Raw genomic sequence first — 18,056 nt, forward strand, 5'->3', positions numbered from 1 at the left:
CCCCCATCCCCCATTCCTCCCCCACCCCCCCCCCCACACTCCTCCCCCACCCCCCCCCCACATTCCCCCCCCCACATTCCCCCCCCCACACCTCCCCCACCCCCCCCCCCACACTCCTCCCCCACCCCCCCCCCACACACCTCCCCCACCCCCCACACTCCTCCCCCACCCCCCCATTCCTCCCCCACCCACCACGCCCCCCCCCCTCCACTCACTCCCACCCATTAACTGCATCAGCCTGGCCCCCAGACGAAAGCTGAAGGTCTCTATTACCTGGTGGTTTCGGGGATGGCAGGGCCACACCCCAAGCGTCTGCAATGTGCTGGAGCAGCCGGATGGTGATTTGCCGGTGAACCACTTGGCTCCAGTGAATTCCATCTGGAGCTCGGTGCTGCAGCTCAGAGCGGAATTGGAAATGCAAGTCCACAACATCAAAACCATGAGCAGCGGCCAGAAGGGCACTGTAGAAATTGGCTTCAATCACATCACAGCGCAAAGTGGTTTCCAGATACTGTAACTACAGCAAGATAAACAGCATCTGAGAGGACTTCATCACCCAGACACACACACACACACCCAGACACACACACACACACACACCCCCACACCCCCAAACACACCCAGACACACACACCCACACCCAGACACACACACACACACACACCCCCACACCCCCAAACACACCCAGACACACACACCCACACCCAGACACACACACACACACCCCCACACCCCCAAACACACCCAGACACACACACACACACACACACCCCACACCCCCAAACACACCCAGACACACACACACACACACACACACCCCCAAACACACCCAGACACACACACACACACCCCCACACCCCCAAACACACCCAGACACACACACCCACACCCAGACACACACACACACACCCCCACACCCCCAAACACACCCAGACACACACACACACACACACACCCCCACACCCCCAAACACACCCAGACACACACACACACACACACACACCCCCAAACACACCCAGACACACACACACACACCCCCACACCCCCAAACACACCCAGACACACACACCCACACCCAGACACACACACACACACACACCCCCACACCCCCAAACACACCCAGACACACACACCCACACCCAGACACACACACACACACCCCCACACCCCCAAACACACCCAGACACACACACCCACACCCAGACACACACACACACACACACACACCCAAACACACCCAGACACACACACACACACACACACACCCCCAAACACACCCAGACACACACACCCACACACACACACCCCCAAACACACCCAGACACACACACCCACACCCAGACACACACACACACACACACCCCCACACCCCCAAACACACCCAGACACACACACACACACACACACACACACCCCAAACACACCCAGACACACACACACACACCCCCAAACACACCCAGACACACACACCCACACCCAGACACACACACACACCCCCACACCCCCAAACACACCCAGACACACACACACACACACACCCAGACACACACACCCACACCCAGACACACACACACACACCCCCACACCCCCAAACACACCCAGACACACACACCCACACACACCCCCACACCCCCAAACACACCCAGACACACACACACACACACACACACACACACCCAGACACACACACACACACCCCCACACCCCCAAACACACCCAGACACACACACCCACACCCAGACACACACACACACACCCCCACACCCCCAAACACACCCAGACACACACACACACACACACCCCACACCCCCAAACACACCCAGACACACACACCCACACCCAGACACACACACACACACCCCCACACCCCCAAACACACCCAGACACACACACACACACACACCCCCACACCCCCAAACACACCCAGACACACACACACACACACACCCACACACACACACACACACCCCCACACCCCCAAACACACCCAGACACACACACCCACACCCAGACACACACACACACACACACACACACCCCCACACCCCCAAACACACCCAGACACACACACACACACACACCCCCACACCCCCAAACACACCCAGACACACACACCCACACCCAGACACACACACACACCCCCACACCCCCAAACACACCCAGACACACACACCCACACCCAGACACACACACACACACCCCCCACACCCCCAAACACACCCAGACACACACACACACACACACACCCCCACACCCCCAAACACACCCAGACACACACACACACACACACACACCCCCAAACACACCCAGACACACACACACACACCCCCACACCCCCAAACACACCCAGACACACACCCACACCCAGACACACCACACACACCCCCACACCCCCAAACACACCCAGACACACACACACACACCCCCACACCCCCAAACACACCCAGACACACACACCCACACCCAGACACACACACACACACACACACCCCCAAACACACCCAGACACACACACCCACACCCAGACACACACACACACACCCCCACACCCCCAAACACACCCAGACACACACACACACACACACACACACCCCAAACACACCCAGACACACACACACACACACACACACCCCCAAACACACCCAGACACACACACACACACCCCCACACCCCAAACACACCCAGACACACACACCCACACCCAGACACACACACACACACCCCCACACCCCCAAACACACCCAGACACACACACCCACACCCAGACACACACACACACACCCCCACACCCCCAAACACACCCAGACACACACACCCACACCCAGACACACACACACACACACACACACCCCCAAACACACCCAGACACACACACCCACACCCCCAAACACACCCAGACACACACACCCACACCCAGACACACACACACACACCCCCACACCCCCAAACACACCCAGACACACACACCCACACCCAGACACACACACACACACCCCCACACCCCCAAACACACCCAGACACACACACCCACACCCAGACACACACACACACACCCCCACACCCCCAAACACACCCAGACACACACACCCACACCCAGACACACACACACACACACCCCCAAACACACCCAGACACACACACCCACACCCCCAAACACACCCAGACACACACACACACACACACACACCCCCAAACACACCCAGACACACACACACACCCCAAACACACCCAGACACACACACACACACCCACCCAGACACACACACACCCCCAAACACACCCAGACACACACACCCACACCCAGACACACACACACACACCCCCACACCCCCAAACACACCCAGACACACACACCCACACCCAGACACACACACACACACCCCCACACCCCCAAACACACCCAGACACACACACCCACACCCAGACACACACACACACACCCCCACACCCCCAAACACACCCAGACACACACACACACACACACACACACCCCCACACCCCCAAACACACCCAGACACACACACACACCCCCCCACACCCCCAAACACACCCAGACACACACACCCACACCCAGACACACACACACACACCCCCACACCCCCAAACACACCCAGACACACACACACACACACCCCCACACCCCCAAACACACCCAGACACACACACACACACACACCCCCACACCCCCAAACACACCCAGACACACACACACACACACACACACACCCACACCCCCAAACACACCCAGACACACACACACACACAAACCCCCCCACACCCCCAAACACACCCAGACACACACACCCACACCCAGACACACACACACACCCCCACACCCCCAAACACACCCAGACACACACACACACACACACCCCCACACCCCCAAACACACCCAGACACACACACACACACACCCCCACACCCCCAAACACACCCAGACACACACACACACACCCAGACACACATACACACACACCCCCACACCCCCAAACACACCCAGACACACACACACACACACACCCCCAAACACACCCAGACACACACACACACACACACACACACACACACACCCCAAACACACCCAGACACACACACACACACCCACCCAGACACACACACACCCCCAAACACACCCAGACACAGACACACACACACACCCCCCTAAACACACCCAGACACAGACACACACACCCAGACACACACACACCCCCAAACACACCCAGACACACACACCCACACCCAGACACACACACCCACACCCCCACACCCCCAAACACACCCAGACACACACACCCACACGCAGACACACACACACACACCCACACACACCCCCCCACACCCCCAAACACACCCAGACACACACACACACACACCCCCAAACACACCCAGACACACACCCCCAAACACACCCAGACACACACACACACACACCCCCAAACACACCCAGACACACACCCCCAAACACACCCAGACACACACACACACACACCCAGACACACACACACACAACCCCCCCAAACACACCCAGACACACACACACCCCCAAACACACCCAGACACAGACACACACACACCCCCCCAAACACACCCAGACACACACACACACACACACACACACACCCCAAACACACCCAGACACACACACACACACCCACCCAGACACACACCCCCAAACACATCCAGACACAGACACACACACACACCCCCCCAAACACACCCAGACACACACACACACACACACACACACACCCCAAACACACCCAGACACACACACACACACCCACCCAGACACACACACACCCCCAAACACACCCAGACACAGACACACACACACACACCCCTAAACACACCCAGACACAGACACACACACCCAGACACACACACACCCCCAAACACACCCAGACACAGACACACACACACCCCCCCAAACACACCCAGACACACACACACACACACACACACACCCCAAACACACCCAGACACAGACACACACACACACCCCCAGACACACACACACACACAAACAAACACAAAACCAGACACCCACACGCACACACAAAACCAAACAAGACAGACATGGCAACCAACACAAACACACCAAAGAACAGAGTTCATTACCCTCAACACTCCCAGGACAGGTACAGCACGTGGTTAGATACAGAGTAAAGCTCCCTCTACACTGTCCCCATCAAACACATGAAAAGAGACTGGCAGTGAATATAAGAGGGAATCCCAAGGTCTTCTAAAAGCATGTAAATAATAAAAGTTGGGAAAACAAAGAATAGGGATAAAAAAGAGAACTTGCATGTGAATTAACAGTGTTTACTCTGCAGTTTACAGACACTGTCACACCGCGTACCGACGGTGTTTACACTGCAGTTTACAGACACTGTCACACCGCGTACTGACGGTGTTTCCACTGCATTTACACACACTGTCACACCGCGTACTGACAGTGTTTACACTGCAGTTTACACACACTGTCACACCGCATACTGACAGTGTTTACACTGCAGTTTACACACACTGTCACACCGCGTACTGACAGTGTTTACATTGCAGTTTACTGACACTGTCACACCGCGTACTGACAGTGTTTACACTGCAGTTTACAGACACTGTCACACCGCGTACTGACGGTGTTTACACTGCAGTTTACAGACACTGTCACACCACGTACTGACAGTGTTTACACTGCAGTTTACAGACACTGTCACACCGCGTACTGACGATGTTTAAACTGCAGTTTACAGACACTGTCACACCACGTACTGACGATGTTTACACTGCAGTTTACAGACACTGTCACACCGCGTACTGACAGTGTTTACACTGCAGTTTACAGACACTGTCACACCACGTACTGACGATGTTTACACTGCAGTTTACACACACTGTCACACCACGTACTGACGATGTTTACACTGCAGTTTACACACACTGTCACACCACGTACTGACGATGTTTACACTGCAGTTTACAGACACTGTCACACCGCGTACTGACAGTGTTTACACTGCAGTTTACAGACACTGTCACACCGCGTACTGACAGTGTTTACACTGCAGTTTACAGACACTGTCACACCGCGTACTGACAGTGTTTACACTGCAGTTTACAGACACTGTCACACCGCGTACTGACGGTCTTTACACCGCAGTTTACAGACACTGTCACACCGCGTACTGACGGTGTTTACACTGCAGTTTACAGACACTGCCACACCGCGTACTGGCAGTGTTTACTCTGCAGTTTACAGACACTGTCACACCGCGTACTGACAGTGTTTACACTGCAGTTTACGGACACTGTCACACCGCGTACTGACAGTGTTTACACTGCAATTTACAGACACTGTCACACCGCGTAATGACAGTGTTTACACTGCAGTTTACAGACACTGTCACACCGCGTATTGACGATGTTTACACTGCAGTTTACAGACACTGTCACACCGCGTACTGACAGTGTTTACACTGCAGTTTACAGACACTGTCACACCGCGTACTGACGGTGTTTACACTGCAGTTTACAGACACTGTCACACCGCGTACTGACAGTGTTTACACTGCAGTTTACAGACACTGTCACACCCCGTACTGACAGTGTTTACACTGCAGTTTACAGACAGTCACACCGCGTACTGACAGTGTTTACACTGCAGTTTACACTGTCACACCGCGTAATGACAGTGTTTACACTGCAGTTTACAGACACTGTCACACCGCGTACTGACAGTGTTTACACTGCAGTTTACAGACACTGTCACACCGCGTACTGACAGTGTTTACTCTGCAGTTTACAGACACTGTCACACCGCGTACTGACAGTGTTTACACAGCAGTTTACAGACACTGTCACACCGCGTACTGACAGTGTTTACACTGCAGTTTACACTGTCACACCGCGTACTGACAGTGTTTACTCTGCAGTTTACAGACACTGTCACACCGCGTACTGACAGTGTTTACACAGCAGTTTACAGACACTGTCACACCGCGTACTGACATTGTTTACACTGCAGTTTACAGACACTGTCACACCGCGTACTGACGGTGTTTACACTGCAGTTTACAAACACTGTCACACCGCGTACTGACAGTGTTTACACTGCAGTTTACACTGTCACACCACGTACTGACAGTGTTTACACTGCAGTTTACACTGTCACACCACGTACTGACGGTGTTTACACTGCAGTTTACACTGTCACACCACGTACTGACGGTGTTTACACTGCAGTTTACACTGTCACACCACGTACTGACGGTGTTTACACTGCAGTTTACACTGTCACACCACGTACTGACAGTGTTTACACTGCAGTTTACACTGTCACACCACGTACTGACAGTGTTTACACTGCAGTTTACACTGTCACACCACGTACTGACAGTGTTTACAATGCAGTTTACACTGTCACACCACGTACTGACGGTGTTTACACTGCAGTTTACAGACGCTGTCACACTGCGTACTGACAGTGTTTACACTGCAGTTTACAGAAACTGTCACACCGTGTACTGACAGTGTTTACACTGCAGTTCACAGACACTGTCACACCGCGTACTGACAGTGTTTACACTGCAATTTACAGACACTGTCACACCGCGTAATGACAGTGTTTACACTGCAGTTTACAGACACTGTCACACCGCGTATTGACGGTGTTTACACTGCAGTTTACAGACACTGTCACACCGCGTACTGACGGTGTTTACACTGCAGTTTACAGACAGTCACACCGCGTACTGACAGTGTTTACACTGCAGTTTACACTGTCACACCGCGTAATGACAGTGTTTACACTGCAGTTTACAGACACTGTCACACCGCGTACTGACGGTGCTTACACTGCAGTTTACAGACACTGTCACACCGCGTACTGACAGTGCTTACACTGCAGTTTACAGACACTGTCACACCGCGTACTGACAGTGTTTACACTGCAGTTTACAGACACTGTCACACCGTGTACTGACAGTGTTTACCCTGCAGTTTACAGACGCTGTCACACTGCGTACTGACAGTGTTTACACTGCAGTTTACAGGCACTGTCACACCGCGTACTGACAGTGTTTACGCTGCAGTTTACAGACACTGTCACACCGCGTACTGACAGTGCTTACACTGCAGTTTACAGACACTGTCACACTGCGTAATGACAGTGTTTACACTGTAGTTTACAGACACTCACACCGCGTACTGACAGTGTTTACACTCCAGTTTTCAGACACTGTCACACCGCGTACTGATGGTGTTTACACAGGAGTTTACAGACACTGTCACACCGCGTACTGACAGTGTTTACACTGCAGTTTACAGACACTGTCACACCGCGTACTGACAGTGTTTACACTGCAGTTTAAAGACACTGTCACACTGCGTACTGACAATGTTTACACTGCAGTTTACAGACACTATCACACCGCGTACTGACAATGTTTACACTGCAGTTTACAGACACTGTCACACCGCGTACTGACAGTGTTTACACTGCAGTTTACTGACACTGTCACACTGCGTACTGACAGTGTTTACACTGCAGTTTACTGACACTGTCACACTGCGTACTGACAGTGTTTACACTGCAGTTTACAGACACTGTCACACCGCGTACTGACAGTGTTTACACTGCAGTTTACAGACACTGTCACACCGCGTACTGACAGTGTTTACACTGCAGTTTACAGACACTGTCACATTGCGTACTGACGGTGTTTACACTGCAGTTTTACAGACACTGTCACACCGCATACTGACGGTATTTACACTGCAATTTACAGACACTGTCACACCGTGTACTGACGGTATTTACACTGCAGTTTACAGACACTGTCACACCGTGTACTGACAGTGTTTACACTGCAGTTTACAGACACTGTCACACCGCATACTGACAGTGTTTACACTGCAGTTTACAGAAACTGTCACACCGCGTACTGACAGTGTTTACACTGCAATTTACAGACACTGTCACACCGTGTACTGACAGTGTTTACACTGCAGTTTACAGACACTGTCACACTGCGTACTGACAGTGTTTACACTGCAGTTTACAGACACTGTCACACCGTGTACAGACGGTACTTACACTGCAGTTTACAGACACTGTCACACTGCGTACTGAGTGTTTACACTGCAGTTTACACTGTCACACCGCGTACTGACAGTGTTTACACTGCAGTTTACAGACACTGTCACACCGCGTACTGACAGTGTTTACACTGCAGTTTACAGACACTGTCACACCGCGTACTGACGGTGTTTATACTGCAGTTTACTGACACAGTCACACCGCGTTCTGACGGTGCTTACACTGCAGTTTACAGACACTGTCACACCGCGTACTGACATTGTTTACTCTGCAGTTTACAGACACTGTCACACCGCGTACTGACAGTGTTTACACTGCAGTTTACGGACACTGTCACACCGCGTACTGACCGTGTTTACACTGCAGTTTACAGACACTGTCACACCACGTACTGACAGTGTTTACACTGCAGTTTACAGACACTGTCACACAGCGTACTGACAGTGTTTACACTGCAGTTTACACTGCAGTTTACACTGTCACACCGCATACTGACAGTGTTTACACTGCAGTTTACAGACACTGTCACACCGCGTACTGACAGTGTTTACACTGCAGTTTACAGACACTGTCACACCGCGTACTGACAGTGTTTACACTGCAGTTTACAGACGCTGTCACACTGCGTACTGACTGTTTACACTGCAGTTTACAGACACTGTCACACCGCGTACTGACAGTGTTTACACTGCAGTTTACACTGTCACACCGTGTACTGACAGTGTTTACCCTGCATTTTACAGACACTGTCACACTGCGTACTGACAGTGTTTACATTGCAGTTTACAGACACTGTCAAACCGCGTACTTAGTGTTTACACTGCAGTTTACAGACACTGTCACACCGCGTACTGACAGTGTTTACACTGCAGTTTACAGACACTGTCACACCGCGTACTGACGGTGCTTACACTGCAGTTTACTGACACTGTCACACCGCGTTCTGACGGTATTTACACTTCAGTTTACAGACACTGTCACACCGCGTACTGACAGTGTTTACACTGCAGTTTACAGACACTGTCACACCGCGTACTGACAGTGTTTACTCTGCAGTTTACAGACACTGTCACACCGCGTACTGACAGTGTTTACACAGCAGTTTACAGACACTGTCACACCGCGTACTGACAGTGTTTACACTGCAGTTTACACTGTCACACCGCGTACTGACAGTGTTTACTCTGCAGTTTACAGACACTGTCACACCGCGTACTGACAGTGTTTACACAGCAGTTTACAGACACTGTCACACCGCGTACTGACAGTGTTTACACTGCAGTTTACAGACACTGTCACACCGCGTACTGACGGTGTTTACACTGCAGTTTACAGACACTGTCACACCGCGTACTGACAGTGTTTACACTGCAGTTTACACTGTCACACCACGTACTGACAGTGTTTACACTGCAGTTTACACTGTCACACCACGTACTGACGGTGTTTACTCTGCAGTTTACACTGTCACACCACGTACTGACGGTGTTTACACTGCAGTTTACACTGTCACACCACGTACTGACGGTGTTTACACTGCAGTTTACACTGTCACACCACGTACTGACAGTGTTTACACTGCAGTTTACACTGTCACACCACGTACTGACAGTGTTTACACTGCAGTTTACACTGTCACACCACGTACTGACAGTGTTTACAATGCAGTTTACACTGTCACACCACGTACTGACGGTGTTTACACTGCAGTTTACAGACGCTGTCACACTGCGTACTGACAGTGTTTACACTGCAGTTTACAGAAACTGTCACACCGTGTACTGACAGTGTTTACACTGCAGTTCACAGACACTGTCACACCGCGTACTGACAGTGTTTACACTGCAATTTACAGACACTGTCACACCGCGTAATGACAGTGTTTACACTGCAGTTTACAGACACTGTCACACCGCGTATTGACGGTGTTTACACTGCAGTTTACAGACACTGTCACACCGCGTACTGACGGTGTTTACACTGCAGTTTACAGACAGTCACACCGCGTACTGACAGTGTTTACACTGCAGTTTACACTGTCACACCGCGTACTGACAGTGTTTACACTGCAGTTTACAGACACTGTCACACCGCGTACTGACGGTGTTTACACTGCAGTTTACAGACACTGTCACACCGCGTACTGACAGTGTTTACACTGTAGTCTACAGACACTGTCACACCGCGTACTGACAGTGTTTACACTGCAGTTTACAGACACTGTCACACCGCGTACTGACAGTGTTTACACTGCAGTTTACAGACACTGTCACACCGCGTACTGACAGTGTTTACACTGCAGTTTACAGACACTGTCACACCGCGTACTGACAGTGTTTACACTGCAGTTTACAGACACTGTCACACCGCGTACTGACAGTGCTTACACTGCAGTTTACAGACACTGTCACACTGCGTACTGACAGTGTTTACACTGCAGTTTACAGACACTGTCACACCGCGTACTGACAGTGTTTACACTGCAGTTTTCAGACACTGTCACACCGCGTACTGATGGTGTTTACACAGGAGTTTACAGACACTGTCACACCGCGTACTGACAGAGTTTACACTGCAGTTTACAGACACTGTCACACCGCGTACTGACAGTGTTTACACTGCAGTTTTCAGACACTGTCACACCGCGTACTGATGGTGTTTACACAGGAGTTTACAGACACTGTCACACCGCGTACTGACAGTGTTTACTCTGCAGTTTACAGGCACTGTCACACCGCGTACTGACAGTGTTTACACTGCAGTTTAAAGACACTGTCACACTGCGTACTGACAATGTTTACACTGCAGTTTACAGACACTGTCACACCGCGTACTGACAATGTTTACACTGCAGTTTACAGACACTGTCACACCGCGTACTGACAGTGTTTACACTGCAGTTTACTGACACTGTCACACTGCGTACTGACAGTGTTTACACTGCAGTTTACAGAAACTGTCACACCGCGTTTTGACAGTGTTTACACTGCAATTTACACTGTCACACCGCGTACTGACGGTGTTTACACTGCAGTTTACTGACACTGTCACACCGCGTACTGACAGTGTTTACACTGCAGTTTACAGACACTGTCACACCGCGTACTGACGGTGTTTATACTGCAGTTTACTGACACTGTCACACCGCGTTCTGACGGTGTTTACACTGCAGTTTACAGACACTGTCACACCGCGTACTGACAGTGTTTACACTGCAGTTTACACTGTCACACCACGTACTGACAGTGTTTACACTGCAGTTTACTGACACTGTCACACCGCGTACTGACAGTGTTTACACTGCAGTTTACTGACACTGTCACACCACGTACTGACAGTGTTTACACTGCAGTTTACAGACACTGGCACACCGCGTACTGACGGTGTTTATACTGCAGTTTACTGACACTGTCACACCGCGTTCTGACGGTGTTTACTCTGCAGTTTACAGACACTGTCACACCGCGTACTGACAGTGTTTACACTGCAGTTTACACTGTCACACCGCGTACTGACAGTGTTTACACTGCAGTTTACAGACACTGTCACACCGCGTACTGACAGTGTTTACACTGCAGTTTACAGACACTGTCACACCACGTACTGACAGTGTTTACACTGCAGTTTACAGACACTGTCACACCGCGTACTGACAGTGTTTACACTGCAGTTTACAGACACTGTCACACCGCGTACTGACAGTGTTTACACTGCAGTTTACAGACACTGTCACACCGCGTACTGACAGTGTTTACACTGCAGTTTACAGACACTGTCACACCGCGTACTGACAGTGTTTACACTGCAGTTTACAGACACTGTCACACCGCGTACTGACAGTGTTTACACTGCAGTTTACAGACACTGTCACACCACGTACTGACGGTGTTTACACTGCAGTTTACAGACACTGTCACACCGTGTACTGACAGTGTTTACACTGCAGTTTACAGACACTGTCACACCGCGTACTGACGGTGTTTACTCTGCAGTTTACAGACACTGACACACCGTGTACTGACAGTGTTTACACTGCGGTTTACACTGTCACACCACGTACTGACGGTGTTTACACTGCAGTTTACAGACACTGTCACACCGCGTACTGACGGTGTTTACACTGCAGTTTACAGACATTGTCACACCGCGTAGTGACAGTGTTTACACTGCAGTTTACAGACACTGTCACACCGCGTACTGACAGTGTTTACACTGCAGTTTACACACACTGTCACACCGCGTACTGACAGTGTTTACACTGCAGTTTACAGACACTGTCACACCGCGTACTGACGGTGTTTACACTGCAGTTTACAGACACTGTCACACCGCGTACTGACGGTGTTTACACTGCAGTTTACAGACGCTGTCACACCGCATACTGACGGTGTTTACACTGCAGTTTACAGACACTGTCACACCGCGTACTGACAGTGTTTACACTGCAGTTTACAGACACTGACAGTGTCTACACTGCAGTTTACAGACACTGACAGTGTCTACACTGCAGTTTACAGACACTGTCACACCGCGTACTGACAGTGTTTACACTGCAGTTTACAGACACTGTCACACCGCATACTGACAGTGTTTACACTGCATTTTACAGACACTGTCACACCGCGTACTGACAGTGTTTACACTGCAGTTTACAGTCACTGTCACACCGCGTACTGACAGTGTTTACAATGCTGTTTACAGACACTGACAGTGTTTACACTGCAGTTTACGTACACTGTCACACCGCGTACTGACAATGTTTACACTGCAGTTTACAGACACTGTCACACCGCGTACTGACTGTGTTTACACTGCTGTTTACAGACACTGAGTGTTTACACTGCAGTTTACAGACACTGTCACACCGCGTACTGACGGTGTTTACACTGCAGTTTACAGACACTGTCACACCGTGTACTGACGGTGTTTACACTGCAGTTTACAGACACTGTTACACCACGTACTGACAGTGTTTACTCTGCAGTTTACAGACACTGTCACACCGCGTACTGACGGTGTTTACACTGCAGTTTACAGACCCTGTCACACCGCGTACTGACAGTGTATACACTGCAGTTTACAGACACTGTCACACCGCGTACTGACGGTGTTTACACTGCAGTTTACAGACACTGACGGTATTTACACTGCAGTTTACAGACACTGTCACACCGCGTACTGACGGTGTTTACACTGCAGTTTACAGACACTGTCACACCGCGTACCGACGGTGTTTACACTGCAGTTTACAGACACTGTCACACCGCGTACTGACGGTGTTTACACTGCAGTTTACAGACACTGTCACACCGCGTACTGACGGTGTTTACACTGCAGTTTACAGACACTGTCACACCGTGTACTGACGGTGTTTACACTGCAGTTTACAGACACTGTCACACCGTGTACTGACACTGCTTACTCTGCAGTTTACAGACACTGTCACACCGCGTACTGACGGTGTTTACACTGCAGTTTACACTGTCACACCACGTACTGACAGTGTTTACAATGCAGTTTACACTGTCACACCACGTACTGACGGTGTTTACACTGCAGTTTACAGACGCTGTCACACTGCGTACTGACAGTGTTTACACTGCAGTTTACAGAAACTGTCACACCGTGTACTGACAGTGTTTACACTGCAGTTCACAGACACTGTCACACCGCATACTGACAGTGTTTACACTGCAATTTACAGACACTGTCACACCGCGTAATGACAGTGTTTACACTGCAGTTTACAGACACTGTCACACCGCGTATTGACGGTGTTTACACTGCAGTTTACAGACACTGTCACACCGCGTACTGACGGTGTTTACACTGCAGTTTACAGACAGTCACACCGCGTACTGACAGTGTTTACACTGCAGTTTACACTGTCACACCGCATAATGACAGTGTTTACACTGCAGTTTACAGACACTGTCACACCGCGTACTGACGGTGCTTACACTGCAGTTTACAGACACTGTCACACCGCGTACTGACAGTGCTTACACTGCAGTTTACAGACACTGTCACACCGCGTACTGACAGTGCTTACACTGCAGTTTACAGACACTGTCACACCGCGTACTGACGGTGTTTACACTGCAGTTTACAGACACTGTCACACCGCGTACTGACAGTGTTTACACTGCAGTTTACAGACACTGTCACACCGTGTACTGACAGTGTTTACCCTGCAGTTTACAGACGCTGTCACACTGCGTACTGACAGTGTTTACACTGCAGTTTACAGGCACTGTCACACCGCGTACTGACAGTGTTTACGCTGCAGTTTACAGACACTGTCACACCGCGTACTGACAGTGCTTACACTGCAGTTTACAGACACTGTCACACTGCGTAATGACAGAGTTTACACTGTAGTTTACAGACACTCACACCGCGTACTGACAGTGTTTACACTGCAGTTTTCAGACACTGTCACACCGCGTACTGATGGTGTTTACACAGGAGTTTACAGACACTGTCACACCGCGTACTGACAGAGTTTACACTGCAGTTTACAGACACTGTCACACCGCGTACTGACAGTGTTTACACTGCAGTTTTCAGACACTGTCACACCGCGTACTGATGGTGTTTACACAGGAGTTTACAGACACTGTCACACCGCGTACTGACAGTGTTTACTCTGCAGTTTACAGGCACTGTCACACCGCGTACTGACAGTGTTTACACTGCAGTTTAAAGACACTGTCACACTGCGTACTGACATTGTTTACACTGAAGTTTAAAGACACTGTCACACCGCGTACTGACAGTGTTTACACTGCAGTTTACTGACACTGTCACACTGCGTACTGACAGTGTTTACACTGCAGTTTACAGACACTGTCACACCGCGTACTGACAGTGTTTACACTGCAGTTTACAGACACTGTCACACCGCGTACTGACAGTGTTTACACTGCAGTTTACAGACACTGTCACATTGCGTACTGACGGTGTTTACACTGCAGTTTTACAGACACTGTCACACCGCATACTGACGGTATTTACACTGCAATTTACAGACACTGTCACACCGTGTACTGACGGTATTTACACTGCAGTTTACAGACACTGTCACACCGTGTACTGACAGTGTTTACACTGCAGTTTACAGACACTGTCACACCGCATACTGACAGTGTTTACACTGCAGTTTACAGAAACTGTCACACCGCGTACTGACAGTGTTTACACTGCAATTTACAGACACTGTCACACCGTGTACTGACAGTGTTTACACTGCAGTTTACAGACACTGTCACACTGCGTACTGACAGTGTTTACACTGCAGTTTACAGACACTGTCACACCGTGTACAGACGGTACTTACACTGCAGTTTACAGACACTGTCACACTGCGTACTGAGTGTTTACACTGCAGTTTACACTGTCACACCGCGTACTGACAGTGTTTACACTGCAGTTTACAGACACTGTCACACCGCGTACTGACAGTGTTTACACTGCAGTTTACAGACACTGTCACACCGCGTACTGACGGTGTTTATACTGCAGTTTACTGACACAGTCACACCGCGTTCTGACGGTGCTTACTCTGCAGTTTACAGACACTGTCACACCGCGTACTGACAGTGTTTACACTGCAGTTTACGGACACTGTCACACCGCGTACTGACCGTGTTTACACTGCAGTTTACAGACACTGTCACACCACGTACTGACAGTGTTTACACTGCAGTTTACAGACACTGTCACACAGCGTACTGACAGTGTTTACACTGCAGTTTACACTGCAGTTTACACTGTCACACCGCATACTGACAGTGTTTACACTGCAGTTTACAGACACGGTCACACCGCGTACTGACAGTGTTTACACTGCAGTTTACAGACACTGTCACACCGCGTACTGACAGTGTTTACACTGCAGTTTACAGACGCTGTCACACTGCGTACTGACTGTTTACACTGCAGTTTACAGACACTGTCACACCGCGTACTGACAGTGTTTACACTGCAGTTTACACTGTCACACCGTGTACTGACAGTGTTTACCCTGCATTTTACAGACACTGTCACACTGCGTACTGACAGTGTTTACATTGCAGTTTACAGACACTGTCAAACCGCGTACTTACAGTGTTTACACTGCAGTTTACAGACACTGTCACACCGCGTACTGACAGTGTTTACACTGCAGTTTACAGACACTGTCACACCGCGTACTGACGGTGCTTACACTGCAGTTTACTGACACTGTCACACCGCGTTCTGACGGTATTTACACTTCAGTTTACAGACACTGTCACACCGCGTACTGACAGTGTTTACACTGCAGTTTTCAGACACTGTCACACCGCGTACTGACAGTGTTCACACTGCAGTTTACACACACTGTTACACCGCGTACTGACAGTGTTCACACTGCAGTTTACAGGCACTGTCACACTGCGTACTGACAGTGTTTACACTGCAGTTTACAGACACTGTCACATTGCGTACTGACAGTGTTTACACTGCAGTTTACACTGTCACACTGCGTACTGACAGTGTTTAAACTGCAGTTTACAGACACTGTCACACCGCGTACTGACGGTGTTTACACTGCAGTTTACAGACACTGTCACACCGCATACTGACGGTATTTACACTGCAGTTTACAGACACTGTCACACCGCGTACTGACGGTATTTACACTGCAGTTTACAGACACTGTCACACCGCGTACTGACAGTGTTTACACTGCAGTTTACACTGTCACACCGCGTACTGACAGTGTTTACAGACACTGTCACACCGCGTACTGACAGTGTTTACACTGCAGTTTACAGACACTGTCACACCGCGTACTGACAGTGTTTACACTGCAGTTTACAGACACTGTCACACCGCGTACTGACAGTGTTTACACTGCAGTTTACACTGTCACACCGCGTACTGACAGTGTTTACAGACACTGTCACACCGCGTACTGACAGTGTTTACACTG

At 50.3% G+C, this 18,056-nt stretch overlaps 1 protein-coding gene across 1 annotated transcript in view; it reads right to left on the reverse strand.

Moving 5' to 3' along the window:
• Positions 1-211: 211 nt before the first annotated feature.
• fam113 (family with sequence similarity 113) overlaps positions 212-18,056 on the reverse strand; it is a 196,523-nt gene continuing 178,678 nt past the window's right edge. Inside the window, exon 5 of the mRNA XM_041184058.1 lies at positions 212-517. Coding sequence (XP_041039992.1) covers positions 212-517 — 306 coding nt within the window. The remainder of the gene's footprint in view (positions 518-18,056) is intronic.

Source organism: Carcharodon carcharias, chromosome 1 (assembly GCF_017639515.1).
Source record: "Carcharodon carcharias isolate sCarCar2 chromosome 1, sCarCar2.pri, whole genome shotgun sequence".
NCBI classification, from domain to species: Eukaryota; Metazoa; Chordata; class Chondrichthyes; order Lamniformes; family Lamnidae; genus Carcharodon; species Carcharodon carcharias.